Below are 23597 nucleotides of genomic sequence, written 5' to 3' on the forward strand. Positions count from 1 at the left end.
TATCGTCTTACAAATCAAAAACCACAATCTGAAAATTGTTTACCGTTTATTCATTGATGCCCACACACAAAAACACCAATAAAATCTCAGTAGCAGCTTTCAGATCAGGAATCAGGAACCAGCCCTCCATACTAGATCATTGAAAACAACGATCAAATGTCTGTTGTGAGCATTTGTGGGTTGTGTTATAGGCCGACTGTTCCCTACCCCTGATCTGCACCAAAACCTTTTGTAGTGGCCCAGGCCATTACATTCCCAGCAAATTGTCTGAAACTACCTCAACGTAGTGGACAATAGCTTTGTCATAAATAAATGTGTACATGTTACATTATTATGATAAACTTGTAAAGTACAACTTAAAATATACCGGTTTTAAGCTCAGAATTGTACAATAACTCATCCAACACCCTGAATGAAAAGAGAATGTTTCTTTTTATTAACAGCGGCCACTTAAGGGGCAATTCCATGAATACGTCTTTATGCAGCGCATAAAACGAGACTTAATGTCAGTGCTTGTACTACCTGTTACACATTCAGCTTGGTATGTTTACTTCGGGGGTGGGGAACCTTTCTCCTATCGTGTCAAGTCATGTGTGGGTTATATTTAAGAAATATACAGCAATCAAAGAAATGTTTATATTTTCTGCGCATTCCGGCGTAATAGGTTTTTGGCCAACGTGCTGTAGGTTGCCCACCTCTGCTCTACTGCATGCTAGGCATCTTTATTATTGCTACATAAATTCTTAGTGTTTCCAAGTGACCATAGCCCTTCAAACCGAGTTTGATGAAAAAAAAGAAAAAGGGTATGATTAGCTATTGAGATACATAAAAAATACTAACTGACCAGGATTAGGATCAATCATCACAGTTAAAATAGGAAAGTGGCTAAAAACAGGAACAGGTTGGAAGAATCTGTTTCTAGTAGTCATGTTTGTAAACATTCATAAAAGCTTATAAATACATCTCACACTTCTACCAGGTGAGGGGTGGTGGGGCATTTTTGCCGCAAAAATCTCAGCGAATGATGGTGTGGTGTTGTCATTCGAGAACGATACTTATAAGTCAATGACCATTCTGCAGATGAGTGGATTTGAGCTCAAGTTTTGGGCCAGGAGCTGAGGCTGTGCTGGATCGGACAGAAATGGAAGAAGACAATTTGTTCACGCCAAAAAATGCAGCAATTACGGAGAGCGTACGCCAGACCCCGCTGGGCTTCCTTCACTGTGGTTCACTGCTGTCCGTTGGTGACTCGCTCACAGCCCAAATGCGGCTCTCAGCTCCGTCATGGAGTACCTCTCGTCACCGTCGCTGTCGAAGCACCGCAGCACCCGAGCTTTCGGAGTCAACGGCCCCAGCTTCACCCAAAGCTCTTCGTACGTCAGGCCCGCTGGATTGCCGTAGTCATCCGTGAAGATTTCTTTCAGACCTTGTGCACAAAAACGGCTACTGTAATTTCTCGTAAAAAAAAAAAAACCTCAAATCAGGGTTTCTAATAATACATAAATGGGTTGAGGGAGAAAATGAAAATTTGTCACATTGTACAGACGTTCACCGGTGGTTATTGTTGCACCAAAAACAAAACCTTGGTGAATGAAATTCCTTATCTTTAAGATAATGTTTACAGCTGTAGCTCACTAATGCTGATGCTAATATTAGCAGCTAATGTTCCAAATAGCTTCCAGAGACAATTGTCCCTCTTTAACAGAAATTGAATTAGCCACGTACTCCCTTTTCGGATGCTCATCATTGTGCTGCGCTGAAAGGCATGTTCCGTAAACGCTGAAAAACTTTCAAGCTCCATCGCTAGGTTACAGCAACCGTGCGTGTGCATCAAGGACAGCACGGAAGGTTCAGAGGCGGTTTTGAGAGGAAAAACAAATCTTTGCTATGACAAACAACAACATGGATTATTGCGTTGCTGACGATTTTGATGTATGACATGATCATGACGTCTAAACCTGGCTACCGAGTTATGACAGCATATTGTAGTAGTTGTACACACCTTTTAACGTGACTCCAGGAACTAAGCGCCTCTTTTGGCATTTGATGTCGCCATTTCTCTTGGAGCGGTTCAGGGTGAGGAAGCGTGGGCGTCTGCTAATGTCTGGGTCAGGACTTAGCGTGCTGTTATCTATCAAAATTAAAAAAATAAAATTTAACACGGGTAAAAAGCAGTGAGTAGGTTTATTATGTGGTGATGACACAGCACCTGGTGATGACACTTTGGTTATTTGAGTCTCGTTCATCTCTGTCGTTTGAGGCCCGCTACTGTTGAGGGGCTGGAATTCAGCATTTTTCAACTGGAGGCATGGGGCAAAAATAATATTGTGGGCTCTTAGTATCTTATACATGCAGTAAGAAATACAGAAAACCTCTCAATTTGTACATAATCTCCTCAGATGCCAACAAAGATTTTTTTTCTCAAATGAAATAATGGAAATCGAGATTGTCTGTGCATCGGCATCGTTGTTTAGAGTAACATCATGCACGAGTTCTGTTCACATACAAAGCCACGTTTGTTTTTGTAATGTAAACATGAGTATAAAAAGATCACAAAAAAAAAATCCAAATAAGGCATCATGCCCATCAATGTGAACAAATGTCATAGAGCCAAAGGTAAAAAAACCTCACATTTTGTCTGGACCCGCTCTCCAAAGACAATACCCTGCTCTGGAGCTCGGCGACAGTCGACAGAAGCATATGGATCTGCTCATCGCTCCAAATGTGGTGTTTGGCCTCCGTCTGGTTGGCCTTGCTCACGGCTTTCCTCAGGTCACTTATGTCCTGCAAGAACAAACGCACGCACGCATTGTTGCTTTACCTCCAATTTCATACAGCCGTGGTCTTGCAAGGCCAAAGGACGTTCACAAAATGTCAACAGAAGCAAAGCGGCTCAGGAAGGAACAACATCTCTAAGCTTAGAGGAAGGAGTCTCCAACGTGTTTCCACATTTTGCCCGAGGCGGAGATCTGTGCTCCAGATTACCAATGTTGACCCATAAAATAACAAAATTAGCGACTGGGTCACAAATAACTTTCACCTGAAAAGAAGCGTCTAAAGATCAATGTGAAACTCGGCCAGCATCTTCCCAGAAGCGTAAAGGCCTCCTGTGTTTGTTTCCACAGTTGGACAAAAGAGTTTTAGTGTGAAAACATTGTAGGTCTGCTTTTTATCATGTTCGCTGATGAGTGACTTATTAAAATAATAATAATAATAACAATAATAAAGCAGAAATAACATCTCAGTCCCCAGTGTCATAGGTTATTTTAAAGCCATGTCAAACAACTAAACACATTGTTACTACTGAGGTTAGAGTGCAAAAATAGCGCTTTCAACATCCTTTTGAGTTTTTTTTTTTTTAAGTTTTCTCAAATGTTTGACCGACTTTTTACTCAGAAAGTAAGCTCCCAAAATAGACGGGCACTTGTTCCATGTATTATAGATGAAAACACGTGTGCAACGGCACAGGGAAACAAGGCTGGTCTTAACCTGGTGCCTTCGGCAATGGAAATTCCACCAAAAGGCACATTATGTGTGTTGCATAAGAGTATTGGAATATCTGACTCAAAATTGACAACATTTGGTTTGGATTGCAGCCACATTGAAGTAGATCTGCTCGCGACTCGAAGACGTGCAAGACCAAAGATTAATCGGCAGAAGGAGGACAACAGCTGAGGACTGACGAGGAGAGCAGATACTTCACGTCGCAATGACATGACCACACTCGTAAAATCGCTTGCTAACTGACAGTTTTAATTCTCCAAAAACTACCTTTTTAAGCTTGTAAAATGATGCAATTTTCTCACCCTCGTAGTCCGCTTGCGATAAATGTAAAATTATGTCTTTGAATCAAAGGCAAAGGCATTCAGAAAAACACGAGAGAGCTGAAACGTATGGAGGGGTTCTAAAATGGCCTAAATTTCATGACGTCACCGGCTGATAATTCTCAGGCATTGCAGCAATAATAAAAAAGGTTTTGATACCGTAATCTTAACAATTTACATATTTTGCACCATAGAGACCCATTATAATTCATATTTTTGAATGCATCGTAAACCTAATGTGTATACATGCATTTCACGCGATTTTTACGTCAATTGCTTTGTTTTCGCTTGGACAGACGTAAGCATGCCACATTGTTGGGTTGAGGTCATTCCAATTTTGCAACTTTAGGTGGCGTCAGAGGATCGCAAATGAGTTTGCCTTTTTGCAGGAGGCTTCAAACCGATGCATTCTTACATGAACAATTCCGGTCAGGATTGTTAGTAGGGCTTGGTTGGGACCTCCAGACAAAATTTTTTTTTGCTTTTGCAAAAAATAAAGTTACGTTGGGTAGCTAACGGCTGGCTGCGCCGGCCCGACGGCCTCGTGGGGCGTTTTTGCATGATCAATTCCGGTCGTGATTGTTTGTAGGGCTTGGTTGGGACCTCCAGACACAAGCAGACAACTTTTTTTTTCTTTTGCAAAAAAATAAAGTTATGTTGGGTACCCAGCAGCTTGGTGCGCCGGGGCCGCCGTCGAAGGACTTGCAGGGCATTTTTGCATGAACAAGTCCGGTCCGGATTGTTAGTAGGGCTTGGTTGGGACCCCCAGACACAACTGTTTTTATTTTGCAAAAAAATATATATATATATGTTGGGTACCCGGCGGGCGAGCGCTGTGGTTCGGGGCCGGTGAGTAGGAAACCGGCCCTACCCCGCCCGTCACCGTCACACCACGCCCCACGCCTATCCCAGCGGCGGCCAGCCGCCGCGGGGCGGGTGAGTAGGAAACCGGCCAATGATTCTTTTTCTGAATTCCACTGATTGATCTGTTTCGGCTTGGTTGAAGGTACGGTGCGCGATTGGTCAAGGCGGCCAGGTAGCGGCGATTTGTATCCGATCAACCGGCACAACCACTCGAGTGAGTTGGACGGTGAGAAACGAACATGGCGAAAATGTGCAGCGGAATGGAGGTGCTTGATGCCATTTGGGAAACCGATAGCGACGGTTCGGATTCGGACGCTTCCGAAAAGGAATCGTCGGGGGAATTTTCGCCCGGGGCCATTGGCGACACCACCGACTACGGCAGCTCTGACTCGGCAGAGGAGAGCAGCCCCGACTCGGCAGAGGACGGCAGCCCCGTGTTATAAATTCTACATGGTTGTTGTGACTTTTCCTTTTCAAACTATATGTGTATGGATAGCTCTGATGCCACTGAACATTTTGAGTGGTTGAAAGTAAAAAAATATTCATAAATGACGTAGTTATCACACCTCAATACATTTACTAGAAATTGTACATATGCATGAAAACGGCACTTCCATAAAAACATTTTTTCATCCAGAATTTTTTTTTTGTGATAATTCTTTGACATTATCAAGGCTCTACTTGTGTGATATGACATCTTCCAATTCAGGTTTTATTTTTATAGATTTCTTTGAAGTGTCATAACACAGTACTGCCTTTATTGTCCATAAAGGACAAAAAAATCCCAAAGAACTAATAAAAACTATATATGTATGGATAGCCCAGATGCCTCTGAACATTTTGAGTGTTTGGGAAAAAAAAAAGTGTATAACACAAAATACATCATTACAAAAATTGTAAAATGCGTAACGTAAGGCCTTTTTAATTTTAAGGACCCAAGGGTTAAAAACATTATGTTTATTATATTTATTTATTCATATACTTTTTTTAGGGGTCGGGGGCAGAATTCTGCCTCATTTCTAACAATAGCACAATGTTACTCTCACATTAATAAAATAATATGTACAGATTGTTTATTGTGAAATATTGCGGTCTTGTAAAAGGATGACATGTTAATGTTATTTTTGTCGTAAAATATTCAAATGAACAATGCAAGTTATGGCCTGCGAGTGGATGAATTTACCATAGTTGCCTTCAGCCCGTCATCGGAATTCTTCTGAGTTTCGAGCGCGGTCTGTATTGTCTTCACGTCGTGCTGAACACTTGTCAACGTGCTTCCAATCGTAGCCACACTCTGAAATTGAAAGCAAAAAAACCCTCCGTAAAACAAATAATGATAATCATGTTAGAATTCTTTTTTTTTTTAAACTTCATATTGTTTACCTTTTGTAGGTCTTCCACTGTCGTGGGCAGGCTGATTAAATCGGAAGCCGATTTCAAATTGGCCTTCAAGTGGTTTACAGCAGAGTCCAACAAAGTAATCTGCACGAGGGCAATGACAATTCAATAAAAACAACAAATAAAGACCACTTTGTTAAAGTCACAATGCGGTCACTTTATTTTCTATGACAAGGGACGGACGGGGAACTATACCGTATTGGCCCAAATATAAGACGGCCCTGATTATAAAACGACCCCCTCTTTTTCAAGACTCAGGTTTGAAAAAAGACTTTGAACACCAAATTAATTTTTATACAGAAAACAATTACAGCACATCTGAAACAAATGATTATAACAATATATTTGAGAGAAAAGCATGTTATTCTGCTTCATTCAAATCTAAAGTGCAATCACATGCGTAAATGAATGGCTTCTGGCTTTTGAAATGTAAATGACATCATAACTTCTCCTCAGCTGCCGGTTAACCAGGCTGATCTTCGACCCACTTTTCTTCAGATTGCCGCTACGTTTCTCCATTTTGTGTTATCTCTTATATTATTTTCTTCTCTTTTCTTTCTTACAGCTATTTTTTATTTTCCTTCTTCGTGCTACCGCTATTTTTATTTTTGTTCTTCGTGACAGGGGTTCACTTTGGCCTGAGGAGTCAAGTTCAGCATTCGCGTCAATGATATCTGGCGCCATCTCGCGTCGTGAATGGGTATAACGTCTAGACCCCGAATATTAGACTACCCCCACTTTTTCAGTCTTATTTCAATGCAAAAAACACAGTCTTATATTCAGGCCAATAAGGTATTCTGTGTGCTGAAAAAAATGTGTGTAGCGCAACGCTCCTTACATACAGGTGGACAATGTAAAGATGACAATTAACCTTTCTGTTGATGTCTGTGAGGTTGAACCAGAGTTTGCCCAACCCTTTCTCCCCATTCTCAATGTCCTCAAGCTTCTTGTCCTTGTTTTTCAGGTCATCGCTTAGTTTTGGTATTTCACTTGAAGATGCCTTTTGGCTGGATTCCACTGTTCAAAAATAATCCGTCAATCACAGCAGTTTTAGGAGGGTTCAACATTCTCGTATGTCCAGCGCAACACAACAACAGCTACGTGACAGTGGATCTTACTGCTGTGCAGTTTTTCCTTCATTGAGTCCAGATCTTCCTTCAAGGCAATCTGCATCCATATGAGTCCAGCGCAAGCCATGACACAGGCGGCGAGTATGATGAAGAGAAAAAGTGGGTAGCACACAGTGCAGCACTGACTGTAACTTCGCCTGGAAGCGGTCAAAAGCGGCAGCATTAGACACACTGCATCACGTCTTTAATTATTCATGGAAAAAGATATTTTCAGAGGTTTGTTACGACATGGGGATTGTACAATTTTATTCCATGTTTAAGGCTCCACAAACTACACTGTAATTGACTCTCAACTAAGGTGAACAATAAATTGGGAATGTCATGAGTAGAAGTAACATGGTTAGGCACGTAAAGTCATTTTTGTACCATGTTACGTCATTCTTATAAAGTTAGGAGTGAAATAAATGCTTGTATTATTTCCATTTAGTGCAGGGGTGTCCAAAGTCGGTCCTCAAGGGCCGCTGTCCTGCCTGTTTTCCAGCTCTCCCAAGAGCAACACACCTGATTCAAATAATCAAGAACATTTATGTAAAATTATTTATGTAAAACCATGTAGAACCATTTAGGTAAAATTAAGTGAGGATGCTCGTTGAAGCCACTCCCCCAGATAAATCATTCTGTCACAGAAAACAAAACAAAACAATATTCGTTTTGTTATGATTTTGTATATTGTATTATATTCTGATTAATGCCTTGCAAAACTCTATACAGTATTATCTTTCTGTAAAGGCCACGGTTAAAATCGTAATGTAAACAATGTAAAATGTATTTCCTATCATAATATTCCCACACATTTCTCAATTGACATCTTTTATGTATTTCATTTTGCAGCTGACATGCTAATATCCTCTTAATATATAAGAGGATTGTTTACACCTAAGTTTCTTCTGCAGGGCGTTCGTGTGGTCAGGAATGTTGTTAACATGGATGCAAGAAAGCTCGTTTGAAGGGAGCACTCACTTGCCAAAGCTGGTTCCGCTGCTCATGCCGTTGAACTCGTCGTCCTCCGAGCTGGAGTCCGACTCAGTGTCCGGCGGCTCGGTTCGGAGAAGCCGGTGACCGGAGCCTTTCTTCGCCTTCTTTCTTTTGCTGTCCCCGAGTCCGATAAGAGCGTTAAGCTCCTTCCTCTTCTTCATTTTCTTCTGAGGCGTCAGCGAGCCCGCTGAGCTCGTCTTAAAGCCGACTAAATCCAACGTTTTGTCCAGCTTGCTGGCTGACTGACTAGCGGTTGAAGCTAAGCAAACGCCAGAGTTTCAGTGACGGAAAGAGGCCGAGGGGAATAAAGACACCGGACGGGGCCGGTTACGTTCTGTCAGACGACTACCAATTGTTTATAATGAAACGAGCAACATAACCATCTTTTTTTTAAATCCCCACCTCCAGCAATTTGAAATGCTAGCGCTCGTATTAAAATCTAGTGGATGGCTACCACGGCTACATTTGACACTTTGCTAACGCTAACGACCACAACTACAAGTGGCTAACGTCGTGATTCGAAAAGACTCGCGCCCGCGACGAGCATTCTTTTGTGTCAGTGATTACGGACGAATGATAATAGAAACGTCATACTAAACGTCAAAACTCAAATTTGTTGCGAAGTGATCCACGGCGTCGGTCGGCCTGGCTGCATTTACAGTACAGTATATTGTTTAGATGCGACGTTGCAGTTACATCTAATCTGATAGGTAGACTGATTTGACTCCAACTTCCCATGTCTCGTTGTATTCCCGCCCCCTCTATGCAGCATTTCGACACGCGTATAACTCGACTTTTGTTGTTGTTGTTGCCAAAAGCAGGCCAATATTGGCTCTTTAATATAGGAATATTGCAACATCTGCAGTAAACTATGGAGAAAATCTGCAAAATTAGGCAGTTATGTTATTAGCGTCACGATTTGGAAGTCAATCTCTCTCTCTCTCTCTCTCTCTCCCTCTCTCTCTCTCGCTCTCTCTCTGTCTCACACGCGCACACACAAGCACACTCAACTTCCAACTTTCATAATTCATTTTTTTTTCAAATGTAACCCCTGACAGCACTTGGTAGCTCCTTCAGCCAGAGACTGTTACACCCGCGCTGCAAGAAGGAGAGATACCGACGCTCGTTCTTACCGACTGCTGTCAGGCTGCTGAATAAAAAATAACAATAATAATAATAATAATTAAATGATGTGAAAGACAATTGTAAATATCACTGCGATTTATCCATTTTGTGTTTATATTGCACTTAATTGAACGGTGTTTTTTTTTTCTTCTGTCTTCTTTCTACCTACATTCTTGCTGCTGGAGGCTGTAAATTTCCCCAGTGTGGGACAAATAAAGGATATCTTATCTTATCTTATCTTCTCTTAAAATGGACCGTTGTCAGATATTTTTTCAAATCAGTCAGTTTTTGGGGTGAGGAACCTGACCTCTGAACGTACTTGACATAATAATAATAATAATAATAATAATAATAATATTGCTCTTGGCTAGCAACTAGGGTGTCCCTCACCTACTGCCCGAAGACAGCTGGGATAGGTTCCAGAATGCCCCGCGACCCTTGTGAGGATAAGCAGATCAGAAAATGGATGGAAAATAATACTGTAATAATAATTATAATAATAATTCAGCCATAGGACTTTGAATAGCTGATCAAATTAGACTAATGTGCAAAATTTCGAGCCATTCAGTTATGGGGGCCCGATGTGACAGATATTTGGGCTGAGGTGTTTATTTAACCAAGTGGACATTGTACGAGTCTTATTGAGGCACAGCTATTAAACGATAAAGTTCAAGTCAATCAGACTTATTTGGTGAGTGACTTAACTAACACTGGTCAACAAATTTGTACTTCATTTCGAAATCAGAGTTGTAAGTAAACTACTAGATGAATATTTGTTGAAATTTATGAATTAAGAGTTATATTCTGCAACAGGTGGATTTTTTTCTGACACGTCACTGCTATGATAAAATCTGTATTTTGCTAGTTTTTTATAAATCAAACTTAAAAGCAAAAAGGATAATATCTCAAAAACCTGATGTGCTATTAAAAAAAATTGAAAGACATTTTTGAAGTCAGCTTCAAAAATACTATCAGAGACATGTGAAGTTCTCCCTGAATAAAATTTGCTGTTGACCAGTGTAATAAGGGAGCTGCTGAGCTACAGTATTCAAATAATTCAAGTACCGGTAAGTCATTCAAATAATGGATGGACCTCGGGGGATAGTTTGGGTGCAACATATTAAGAGACACTGATGTGATGAACTTGAAGTTCATTGGATGTGAAGGACTTGCCCTGCTGAATTTAACTGAAACGTAGGCTTACAGTAAAAAACAAAAAGTAAATAGCAAATTCGCATCGCTGCTTCAAAGTAAATTGTGAGCCATGGTCATGATATATTTCCCAAATTACTACACAGTTAACACTGTCAAAAAAATGCTAACTTGAAACGAAATGGAAAAAAAGGGTACAGCAACATTTGAGATGCGCTCTTTGAGTGCCTAATGGGTTGGTTTTAGCATTTTAAATGACTTAAGTCACTAAGAATTGCAAATTGCCCCATGCATTTTTATTTTTTTTTTCTGTCAATGGCCCTCAGAGAAAAAGATACGGACAACTCTGAGCTCGATGGTCAATCGGACTCTTCCGCCAGCTAATTTCAGTCATCTCCTAAAGGCACATACTGTATAGTAGTTGCCCCCCACCGCTTTCTTTATGTTATTTATTTTTTTAGTATTTACATATTTATATCTTGAATGCCGTAAATTGTGTAAATAGCGACTTTTGTTGCCATGTGGCTTTCTGCAACAGGATATCCCAACAACCGTCGGTGTTACCCCGAAAAAACTCCTGGGGTGAGTGAAGGCAAGAGCCCACTGGCCTTTCATTCTTTTTCATGAAAATTGCACACCCACTGGCCTGCTTTCTGCCGAGAAAATATATTCCTTTATAGTCCCTACTCCCCCCACAAGCCCTCTCCCCTCCAAAACTACTGCGGTGAATTACTAATAATAGTCACCCTGTATGAAATTCAACACACAATAGCCACTGACTGCTCCTGAGCATCTCAGTTTGAGACATGGCCCTACTGCTGATGCTTTATTACACCCAGCAAAAAATAAAAAGAGAATTCCTCACATAATAATAATAACATAGTGCCCACACAGAGCTAATATTATCAGGACTAATGTGTCAGTTCTGCTGCACCAGATCAGGCGGGGGGTGATGTGGTGCTATTGTTTTGAAGATTACAGGCAGACAAAATTCAATCAGCATAAGAACACCCGGCGAGGGGGACAAGCATCCTGCTGCGGTTCGTACACATCCTTGCCAGCATGAGGCCTGTGAATCAAAGAACCACTGGTGTTTTATCTCATCTTTTTTTTTTTTTTTTAACTCGGGGGGTCATAAAGTCTTTATGTCACATCGTTGAATATAATTACAACGAAAAGACAACGTGCGTTGTTGTGCTTTGTTGAAAATGTAAACAGCTATGCATAGAATTGGAATGGAATTGTCTGCTAATTGAATGCTTTGGTCTGACACGCAAGACTTTGTGAATACAGATTAACATCAATTGGAAGCAGAGGCTGCGGTCGGAATACAATTTTTTTTTCTTTCCCTCGCTGGGCAATTTACCTCTCATTCACCACGTCTAGATCTATTTTGTTGCCAGAGGGCTGAATGCAACTTTGGAGAAATGCATGTTTTTATGGCTGTCACACTTGAGGTGGGGTGGGGGGGGGGGGGGATTGCAAAAAAAATGTTGTGAATACAAACAAGGGAATTAAAAACTCGATTTCAAATGAATTTTGTACAGTATACTAAAGTAGATTTTGAGAAAGTCCAAATCAATCAGATTAGTTGGCAAGCTTGACAGTGTTAATGTTCGTGCCCTGTGTTGACTTCTATAGTCCAAAGAATGTTTTTCTTTTTTTGTTTCTTATATGAAAGGAAATTTCGAGTCAATCAGATTTGTTTGGCGCCGAAGAAAAGTAGCTAACAATTTGGGACTTACCGGTAATTCATGAGAAATTAGATGGCCCACAAGATTTTTGTAAGGGTCAAGACAGTTATACAAAATCAGATCTGTTTTATTCTCTGGATAGTCCGCCGCCCGGATTCTGTTACTGACTCCACAAAATCGTCCATAGGTGTGAATGTGAGTGAGCATGATTACCTGTGTGTACCTCGTGACTGGGTGGTGATTAGTCCAGAGTGTACCTTGCCTCTCACCCAAAATTAGCTGGAAGGAGCTAAAGGTGAACCCGAATAAAGAAAGCGCCACAGAAAAACAAATGCTCTTCCCTGAGTCATATTTCTGTAAGCATTTGTTAAATTGTTAATTATTATAATTTTATGTTTGAACATTACAGCATTTTCTTTGATGTTAAAGTTACCTAAATTATATTCTCTTTAATCATTTCTTCAACATGTTAATGTTGAGAGCGTCTGAAGGGCTGAAGGAAAGAGAACGTGTTTTAGTAGCCGGAAGAAGGAGTTGTGTTCTCAAACGTGCTGTGGTGCAAACGTCTTTGTTTCCCCATTTCAATAAAACTGCATTCAAAGGATTGCATCTCTCCTTTTGTCGTTCGTAAATTAGAGCCATCCATTCCAAAACAAGGAACCCCTCATCTTACATTCCTTTCGCCTGTGTGTTGTGGCATCAGCAGGGGGCAATGTTCTCCCATTTGAAAGGCTTCCCTGGCGTCAAGGACAAATGGGCTCACAATCTAGCGGCTCGCTCCCGAGGCCGTGCAAACTAGATCAGTTTCTTCATCAGGCTCACTCCTCGCAGCCATCACGATTCTTGTCCGAGTGAATATTTCACGTTGAGCAATAGCGACGGCATGCATACATTCACGCAAGATGGAGCCATCAATATTAAAAAGGTCATGTATCAACGCCATTGTGCCGGAATACTGGGCCCGTGCGTTAATGTGGAAGGAGTGACATTCAAAGCCTTCGGTGTCACTTCACCGATACAATACATGTCATGATAACAAGAGTGTTTAACACTCAATCACCAATCAGCCAGTGACTGCGAGGGTTGGCTCTCAAGCACATCCGAGGGAGTAGCTTCAAATAAGCTAATGAAAGGAGCCAGGGGGAGGAATCAGCGCTTTGATTGCATTTGAATCCTTTGTTGTGCTCATTAAAACACTTCATTTAATCAACAGGGAACGACTTAATTCAGCTAAAATGTCAAAGATGGACAAGTTCATCCTTCCGTTTTCGATGGCGCATTTCCTTATTGGGGTCACAGGTCAGCCAAAGCCTATCGTAGCTGGCCTGGGGCAAAAGGCTGGGCAGGTTCTCGACTGGAAATAGTGCAACACCTCAAACAACCCCAGATGCTTGCCATGGCCCCGAGAGGCTGCTAACATTGGTCCAGAGCAATGATAAAGCACTGCTAGACACTGCGGCGACCAAAATATGAGTCAAAAATGAATCTTCACACTTTCACACTCCCCTTCACACCTGTAGGCAATTTAGAGTCTTTAATGAACTTAACATGTATTCCGTCGAAATGTGTGTGTGTGAGTGTGTGTGTGTGGAGGGGGGATGGGGGGAGGGGGGGGGAGCAGAGTTAGGCGGTGGCGTGCAGAACATGTAAACACTCAAGCCGAGATTCAAACACCGAACCTCAGAATCAACATTTTGACGTTTAGCTAAAACAAGAGTCAGCGAACCATTGTGCTCAAGGGCTATTGGAATTTTTACAAAAGGAAAGATAAATTCAATGCAAAATAAACAAATAAACATCCATCCATCCATTTTTTTGAACCGATTTATTCTCACAAAGGTTGTGGGGCATGTTAGAACCTATCCCAGCTGTCTTCAGGCAGTAGGTCGGGGGACACCCTGAACCTGTTGCCAGCCAATCGCAGGGCACACAGAGACGAACAACCATCCGCGCTCGCATTCACACCTAGGGACAATTTCAAGTGTTCAATCAGCCTGCCATGCATGTTTTTGGAATGTGGGAGGAAACCGGAGTACCCGGAGAAAACCCACGCATGCATGGGGGGAATATGCAAACTCCACACAGGAAGGCCAGAGCTGGGATCGAACCCAGATTGAACCAGTCCCCCATCGGTCTGCCAACAAACAAACAAACAAACAAATAAATCAATAAGATCAAATAGTTACACTTTTAATTACACTTTTAATGAATTGACTAATTATACCAGAGATTGTTTCTGTGACCCAAAATGCATTTTTTACGCTGCTTTACTTTGTTTTCCCGCACATCAGATTTTTTTAGGTGTTTTAAATTGTATGTTTTTAAATTTGACCAGAAAACGGATGTATTCATGCCGTGTAATTTATAGCTACACTGAAACAAAAATGGTGTCTAAATCCTACTTAATCTACTTTAAAAAAATCTGTCTAAATCTAGATGATTGTATTGTGCGCTGCCCTGCGATTGGCCGGCAACCTGTTCGGGGTGTCCCCGCGCCTACTGTACAAAGACCGCTGCGAGAGCCTCTAGCACGCCGTGCGACCCTTGTGAGGATAATCAGATCAGAAAGTAGATGGGTGGATGTATTGCATGCAGCCACTTAACAAAATGAAATAAATTCAATACAGCAGTTTTTTTCAGTGTATGAAGTTTCAGAAAAAATATCAACATGTTGTTAAACCTGACTCTTAATTAATACCATTATTATTATTATTATTACTCTTATCCTGAGCCCATTTTAAACCATTTACAAAGTATATGCAATTTTTAAAGAATTTGCTGTAAATTAGTTGCCATGTGGCTTAACTTCATCTCTGTGACTTGCTTTTGTCCAAATGGTACTACAAAACTACTGGTTACTCTAAAATGGTTCATTTAAGGTTCAATGATTTTGTTGTTTACGATGATACTAGTGCAGCGTGTTATACCAGAGACAAATTCCTTGTGTGTTCTACATACTTAGCCAATAAAGATGATTCTGATTCTGATTCTGATTCTGAAATACCCCTCGTCTGGCTTTTGCTCCTCCGACAACCAGCGGGCGGAGTATGTACTTCTACTGGATGGTGTACCGCCCAAAGTGTGTGAGAATTTTTTTTGTGGAAATCACTTCACAATCAAAACAAGAACAATAAAACCACAGAAAAAAAAACGCTAAAAAAGAATAATTGTGGTTGAGCAGCGTTTTTGTTGTACAACTCTGCTAACTATGTGTCATACGACAGTTTTCAAGAGGGAGAGGTAAAGCGTTACCAACATGGAAGAGTGTCAACCACTTCCAAGGCCAGACAACGAATGGAGTCCAGATCCTTTTGAGTATTTATTTTTGTTTCTGCTGTTTGCTAGTCAGCTGGCTTGCTCCTGGTTCATAGAAGGAGGAAGTTTCCTTGCCATGGTTTTAATCGATACACTGGTGCAGAAGCACTAATTCATATCACATGATTGCTTCTTTGATTTGAAGCGAGCTAATCCGTCATCAGCGCGGTTGAAAGAGGAGGAAGAGAAGAAGAAGAAGCAGCAGCATTGGAATGAGAACAGAGGCCCGGCTGATATACGACACTCATTTAGCACAAAGAAAATTGGGGCAACGGGAGGTGGAAAACATTTGAAGTTTGGCAGATGGAATTAAAAACAGTTCAAGCTCAACAACAAAGGAGGAAGTAAATGATGAAGATGATGAGGAGGAGGACCATGATGACGACGACAATGATGCAGCTCATCCGGAGAAGGAGAGGAACGGTTCTTCTTTTCATCAAGCACTTATGTGTGTGCCGGAGCTCAAATTTGCACGTCATTGTTTTCTTGGGGGGCAGCGGTGGACTCGCCACTAGGTGAAAACTGGAAATTGCCTCCAGATTTCATCATATATCACCTTATGGTTTTAGTCTGGTCTGGTGGCCCGGTAGTCCAGTGGTTAGCGTGTCGACGTCACAGTGCAGAGGTACCAGGTTCAATTCCAGCTTCGGCCTCCCTGTGTGGAGTTTGCATGTTCTCCCTGCGTGGGTTTTCTCCGGGTACTGGATGGATGGTTTTAGTCTTCATTCAAATTCTTCAAAACAAATCAAAACGCTTAATCAATCGTGACGGTTTCAAGTGCATCTCCCCCTCTTCCCTCTCAAGCATCTTACTATTCCATACTCTTATCATACTTGACTCAGAAAGCGGGTAGCGAATAAACAAACTATAAACGGTTCCTTTCTTTTTCACCTTGACATCGAATGTGCGTAACTGATTGATTGTATTTTTTGCAAATTGTTCTCTTATATCTGTGGTTCTTTTTTTTTTACAAATTTTTGTGAGTGTCTGTATCCAAAGATTTGCCATCGCGTGTACCTTGCTCAAAAGCATTCCTTTTAATTTGGCCACATGTGCCTAATATTCGCGGCCTCAGCTACAATTAACAATTTGGCTTAATTCTTACCTAATATTTTGTGTATATGTAATATTTTGGTGCTTCAAATACTTTGGGGTGTACGTAGTACTTGCGGTGTTCCTAATCATTTGGCTATATATCCGGCCATTATTTGGGGCATAGTTGTTCCCAAAATTTTGTTCGTACTGTAACTCCTATTTTGGCCACATGCATAATTGGGTGAACATAATATTTTGGCCTGAGGTGTAATACACACACACACACACACACACACACAAACACTCATTTGCATTTTTGCCCAACATTTTGATGTCCGAGTCCTAATTTTCCAACACCAGGAACCATTGACTGTGCGATGAAATCCACTGTACTGGCACGCTTGGTGCGGCTCAGTTTTCATATTTCCATTCTGCTCTAGTCCCCCCCCCCCCCCCCCCCCCCCGCCTCCCCTCACATGCCTTTTCCTTCAAATTTGCATCTCCAAATGGATCGATGGAGGCAAATGTTTCCAAGGTAAACGCAGTGGGAGTTGTGATTTTTTTTTTGGGGTGTGTTTTTCCCTCGAAGATGAAGTGCGAGGTGACATTCTCGTCTGTGTGTACAGTGTTCAGTATGTACAGTGCAGTAGTATCAGCATCGCTTCATCACCTCATTTGCCACCTTCGCCGTCGCACCGGCTTCGTGTGCGACGTTGGCAACAGGACAACTCCTTGAGTCTGATGTGTGGATTCCAGCGTTGAAAGTACTCATTGCAAAGGGGCACATATTGCACGTGTGGGTTTTGAATGCATGGCCAACATCTGCTCAGCGTTAGGCTGCACTCGTGCACTACATCCCGACACCCATACACACACTTCATGCGCTGTCATTTTTAGTACATGCAGACTTTGATATATATTGATGAAAAATAAGATGTCACATAACACATCTATATTTCAGACACATTTCCATTCAATCGCTTCGTTTCAAAGTGCTGTTCAAAAGATTATCAAGTGGAATAAAGTTATCATTTGTATTCCTAAAATGCATTTACAATTTGCATGACATCGTATTAAAAGTGCACGTCTGTGTCCACCTGTGACCGCTGTTATTATTTTGATGTTAGTTGGGTAATAATATGTCGGAACGGCAAACCCAACAGAAATAGTCGTTTGAGACTTTTTTACTCGACTTTTAGATTCATTTTCAATTAAAAAAAATTAATGTTACAAAAATAATTTGCAGAATACATATTTACATCCATACATTAATATACATATAAAGTAATAAATATTTTGGAGAAAATATTTTAAAAGAAATGTTTTGGTTTGCTGGAATAAAAACAACATTATTTTCTTTAGTAACCAATGTCATAACCTATAATGCTTGAAATAATATTGTGAGGACCAAAAATACTTTTCGAACGAATATGTGTTTGCTCTTTTTCAATGAAAAATATACCATCTAAAAACAAATATTGACTAACAACAAAATAAGAAATAATGTACAATAAATATCCAAAATATTTCTCAGGGGCTACTTGAAAATGGTTGTCTTTTAATTAATAAATAGGAGGAAAATGCCTGCGACCCTCGTGAGGAGAAGCACCTCAGTTAATGGATAGATTACACCAAAAAACTTAAAAAACAATAATCAGAATTAAAATAATCCAAAAGACTTTTCAATTGCATCATTTTAAATCATTTCGCATGAACAGTTTGAATAATAACACAAAAATATGACACATGAAATGAGCGTTACTGAAAACTGGCCTGAACATGAGTTCCTCTTGGAGAAACTTTGTTTTGAGGTTTGTAAACCAGAAGGTGCCGCGTTTGGATGGACAGTATATTTCACAATTGGCTAACTACTCTGTGTTCAGTTTAAAAGACGTACAGTAAGTCAAGAAAGAACACGGTTCCATCTGGTGCTCCTCTGGCTAATTTTGCTCTCATATGTTTGTTTGGAGCCCATCGGGAGAATGAAAAGCGAACCGGGGCGCATTCGGGTTGGACTAAAACCCTTCAAAGCCTTCTCGGCCTGCCTTGGATCCCTTTGTGTACAGCACATGGAAAAAAGCTTCTCCCCACTGCGCACCACTTCATGCCTTATTTGTGCTCCTCTGGACCTTGAGTTAAGTCTGGAAAAAAAATAAATCTAACAGCAGCTCCTATGTTGAAAAGAGCCGTTTCTTTCATAAACATGTACGAGGATTATAGGGCCACTAATATATGCGTAACCGTCTTTGAATACCTGGACGTCTTTGCAGAATTTCAGCATACGCATGTTGGGACCTTTAAAGCACTTGAATACTGAACATGTCACGGCGAATGTAAATCTCTCCTCGTGAAATCCTTGAAGGTTGTTTCTTTGCGCGCAGAAACAATGAGGCCACAATTCACTACAGCGGTCACAAAAAGGGAACGGAATGAATAGAAAAAGCAGCACAAGCCTCATGTCTTTTGTGAATGGGCCGCCTTATTCAACAGGGATCACGGATTTACTTGTAGGCCAGCCATCATTCTCTCGCTCTTTCTTTCTTGTGCTCACATGATGAGATAAGCGACCAGAGTTGTGATGAAACGCAGGTAATCAAAAGGTGGGTCTCTGCCACACTCGAACGAGTGATGATTAAAATAAGACAAAGGCTGAATTTACACGGTCAGCTGGACTCTGACAAGAAAGACGTGTCGCACGAGCCAAATCTTGATTACCGGTAGTTCCTTGAGCCAATATCATGTTTGGCTTTGTAGCTGCTCTGTTTAGCTAGTAAGCATAATTTTCCCTCCAAAAATCAGAACCTACTTTAGAAAGAGCGAGTCAAATAAAACTCCAATAATGAGAATTGAGGGGTTTCTTCCTCCCAAAACTACAACGTATAGCCCGAATGTAAAATAAAAGATAGGAATTGAGGATAATATACTGCATACAAGTACATTGCGCATCCCAAACTGTTTTGAAAAAGGCTCCCTTTATATCATAACCGAGTTCACAAGGAGTTTACTCAAGTAAAATGAATCACATTAAAATTGCGCAAATTTAAAAGGATTTCAGAGCCTAATAAAGAGAATTTACTGGTAGCATGATTCATGCAAGAAACGTAAATGTGAAACGCAAACTAATTTGAAAATGACTATTACTGTTCTTAATTCCTTAATTATTACCCCAGCTTATATGTATTGACTCAATTTTTTTTTTATGAGAATTGAGTATTAGTTCGTAGGTAGCAAACAAGACATACTATAAGTTACTCGGTACAAATGTTTCTTTCTTTCTTCGTGTTTTTTAATGACAGAATTTGTAAATGACGTCGCAGCTAATAGCCCAACAGAGTATCTTTATCATGGTAAAATAGTCATTTGTGGCAAAGTAACATTCTTTAGTGGAGTGATTGGAATTTCATACAAATTAAAAAGCTGTAATTAGTTCGGGACTGGGACAACAACTGTTTGTTTTTTGGGGGTTTGGCCAGCTGTTTGGTACATTTTTCATTGACACTGATCAGGAGACGACGACTGTGCAGCCTGTTTATGGTCATCATTTTGAAAAATTTCACACATATCGTCAGGTGTCAGTTCAAGTACGGTAAATGGCTTTTTCTGTTTTCCCTTTGATGACATGGTAAGGCTTCAATTTTTATTTATTTTTTTGCTTGCGTTCATGCTCATTTTGTGCGAAAAAAAAAAGTCAATTCCACTTTCCAAATGAATTCTCCTGAGTTGTTGACTTGTCAATGTATTACATCAGGCCCCAATGTGCGTTTCATCGATTGACACGCACATTGACATAGACTTGTGTTCCTGTCAATAATTGAATCGAAAATAATAATCACTCGTGGTGAGACTGCATTTAGGAGATGCAGTCAATTCGAAATAATTAAGTTTTGGCGTGAAAGTTGCAATTATGATAATTGGAGCTGACATCACGCAGGTCTTTTTGATTCATTTGAGGCTTTTATTCAGGAGGTGTAATGTGTTTCCAGTCAGGGGTCAAGACGGGCGAGAGCGTGAACGACAACACATGAACATGAACAACTTCTGAGGTGCCAGTGAGAAGATTTAGAACTCTTTCTCCTCCCGTCTCGCAGGGCCACGACTGATCTGCTGCTCTACTTTGGCTCACAGATGGATTTCAAGCCTACTGACAAGCAAATTTAAAGGATGTTTTTATCCCTCTGCTGAATTTTTAAAACGCTTTGCCTCCCTGCCACAAATTCAAAGGTCTGCGGACAAGAGCGTAGCCATCACTTTAGAATTAAGTTTGGTGTGGCGTATGTGCGTGGCGCCGGTTTTTAGGTGAACCAATTATGAAGGAGTAAACTAACAGCGTCACACACACACGAGTAAAATATACAGACAATAAAGTGTGCATAGCAAGGTACATATTTAAAAGTTAAATGAAGCATACTTCTTGGCAGGAAGATTATTGCGCACGAAATGTTTTTCAAAATAGCCCCAATGCTCTAATTCCAGCTTCTCAAATGTGAATATTTTCTGATTTCCTTCATCAAAGCAAACAAGGAAAGCAGCTTGAACTTGAAGTGTTTGCTCATCTTCTGACTCAAACACCATCCCAGTCAATTTGACCTCTGAAAATCCGCCCCAGCTCGCCAAAACCTCAACACGAGGTTGGGATCAACATAACTTGAATGAGTGCATGTCAACATGGAGCTATAAAAATTGACATGTGGAGAGGTGACATGACACAAGAGGAAGGAGCTGTGGGGTGGAGATGAGCACATATGATGGAATGGGTGCGCCATGTCTCTTGGAGTAATGAATGCAGAAATGGTGGTTGACTGGTTAGCGCGTCAGGCTCACAGTGCAGAGGTGCAGGGTTTGATTCCGGCTTCGGCCTTTCTGATGTTCTCCCTGTGCCTGCCTGGGTTTTCTCCGAGTACTTCTTGACAGGTTCATGCAACACTCGAAATTGTCCCTAACTGAGAGTGTAAGCACAGATGGTTGTTCGTCTATGTGTGCCCTGCGATTGGCTGGCAACCAGTTCAGGATAAGCCGATCAGAAAATGGATGGATGGATTGATGATATCTGTTCACCTCTAGAGAGAACCAACCGGTACATTAGGATAGTAATTTTAGGTTTAATCACTGGAGGAAAATAGAAAGAATCAAAGTTGACGTTCAGATTAGAATGACAATTTTAGAATTAGACACTAGAGTATGCCATACTGTATTTATTAATTTCAATTAAATATCCAAAGGTGACAGACAAACATAAACAAATTAAAACATAGTTTCACACAAACTAAATATGAGCTTGCTTCCTGACTCTTTTTTATGGCGAATCGATCATCATTTTGGACAATCTTTTCTTGTACGTAATATCTTTAAGAGTTTTGCCCATGATCATATTCTCAGAAATATGTTTCATGTGTTTGAATACATGTATTACAAAGGTATGCGCTTATAATTACATATATAAGATACATATAACATAACATAAGTGTGAAGAAATGTGATCGCACGGTTTGGTACGGTAACATTTAATCATTTATATATGTATATCCCAGCTTGTTCATTTATTCAGAGGCAAATTATTCATTCCATAAGAGTTTGCCCACGGAGGATGTTTCTCACAGTACATTTTATGTGTTTGAAGTAGTAAGTGGTTTACCCCTTGCACCTTTAGTCCTACAAATGTGTCATAGTGCACTCCATTCCGAATTCATTCATTCATCTTCCGAACCGCTCAATCCTCACTAGGGTCGCGGGGGGTGCTGGAGCCTATCCCAGCTGTCTCCGGGCAGTAGGCGGGGTCACCCTGAATCGGTTGCCAGCCAATCGCAGTCCATTCCGAATGATTTTGCCGTTATTACTCTTCCTCTTGGACCACGTGTGATGGCTTGGTGTCTTTCATAAAACACTGAATAAACTTGGGAAATGACATTTAATTTCATAAAACGGGAATGTTGCCGAGGTTATTAAGTCCCATTAACGCCTTTTACAGCCATTTTGCTGCTCCAGGGTTGTAGCCCGGTGACGGCAGCATACAAGCAAGTTGAATTGCCTCTTTACAGTGAGCGATTACAAGACCAGATGTGTTCAACCGCTAAACACCAACGCAGAGAAGTTAATTTCACCCCCCCCCAAAAAAAAGCCAAATGACACCTCGGTGTTAACTCCACAACACGATGGCGCACGCTCCACGACACCCTGGCAACATCCATTTGAAAGAAAAATACAGTATTCTGGACATGCACGATTTCCCTCTCCTATCCACAGACTCCCAGTTCCTGCTTTTCGTCTCTCCCACATAAGTCCAACCCCGAGCCGCCTCTGCTCCCTCCTCTGGTCATCCCTGAAACCTCTCCTCCCCCAATGACTCGCCGCACCACGCCAGTCTTCACACTGGCATCACACCAAATCCCCGCTCCTCTCTCTGTGCATCCCTCAGCGGAATTCCTCTGCGTCACCCACTCTATCTCCATCCTTGACCAGGCCCAAGCCACTTCAGACTCCTTTGCGTCCCTTGTTCCCCTCAACTACATTAATTGTCAGGGTTTCCTAAGTTAGGAATATCCCTTTCTTGAATCCAGTCACACAATTTTTTCCTGACACCATGGTCCCCGACAACTCTGAACTCGGTACATTACTTTCCGGCATAAAGACCACCATCTGCACCCTAGACCCTGTCCCCTCTACACGAGTCAAAGCCTGCTCCCACACCATTCATTCTTTCTATAATTAACTCCTCCTTGGCCACTGGCTTTGTCTCCCTGCCCCCAAACTCGACCTTGTTACTCCTGCCCTCAAAAGACTCAGCCTTGACCGTGACATCCCACAAAACTGCCGTTCCATTTCAAATCTTTCCTTCTGTAAAAAATACTCGAATGAATTGTTGCCTCACAACTCAAAACTCACACCGACTCCAATAACCTCTTTGAACCATTTCAATCCAGTTTCAGACCACATCACAGCAAAGAAACGGCCCTTCTTAAAGTCACTAATGACCTCCTCCTCTCATATGACTTGACCTCAACGCTGTTTTTGACACCATAAATGCCTCCATCCTCCTCACCTATCTTGAGTCCTCCCTTACATCACTGGCACTGCTCTCGCCTGGTTAA

At 41.2% G+C, this 23597-nt stretch overlaps 2 protein-coding genes across 2 annotated transcripts in view; both read right to left on the reverse strand.

The window, feature by feature from the left end:
• Positions 1–23597, reverse strand: part of LOC127616701 (ankyrin repeat domain-containing protein 13C-like) — a 237609-nt gene that overhangs the window by 10443 nt on the left and 203569 nt on the right. The window lies entirely within an intron of this gene.
• On the reverse strand, positions 34–8909 carry efcab14 (EF-hand calcium binding domain 14). Its single transcript, XM_052088528.1, has 9 exons — positions 8177–8909; positions 7205–7353; positions 6958–7103; positions 6072–6170; positions 5872–5982; positions 2632–2784; positions 2210–2300; positions 2003–2131; positions 34–1426 (listed from the first exon to the last, which is right to left on the reverse strand). The coding sequence occupies exons 1-9, from the start codon at positions 8350–8352 to the stop codon at positions 1254–1256; spliced, it is 1227 nt and encodes a 408-aa protein (XP_051944488.1). The 5' UTR covers positions 8353–8909; the 3' UTR covers positions 34–1253.

Source organism: Hippocampus zosterae, chromosome 15 (assembly GCF_025434085.1).
Source record: "Hippocampus zosterae strain Florida chromosome 15, ASM2543408v3, whole genome shotgun sequence".
NCBI lineage: Eukaryota > Metazoa > Chordata > Actinopteri > Syngnathiformes > Syngnathidae > Hippocampus > Hippocampus zosterae.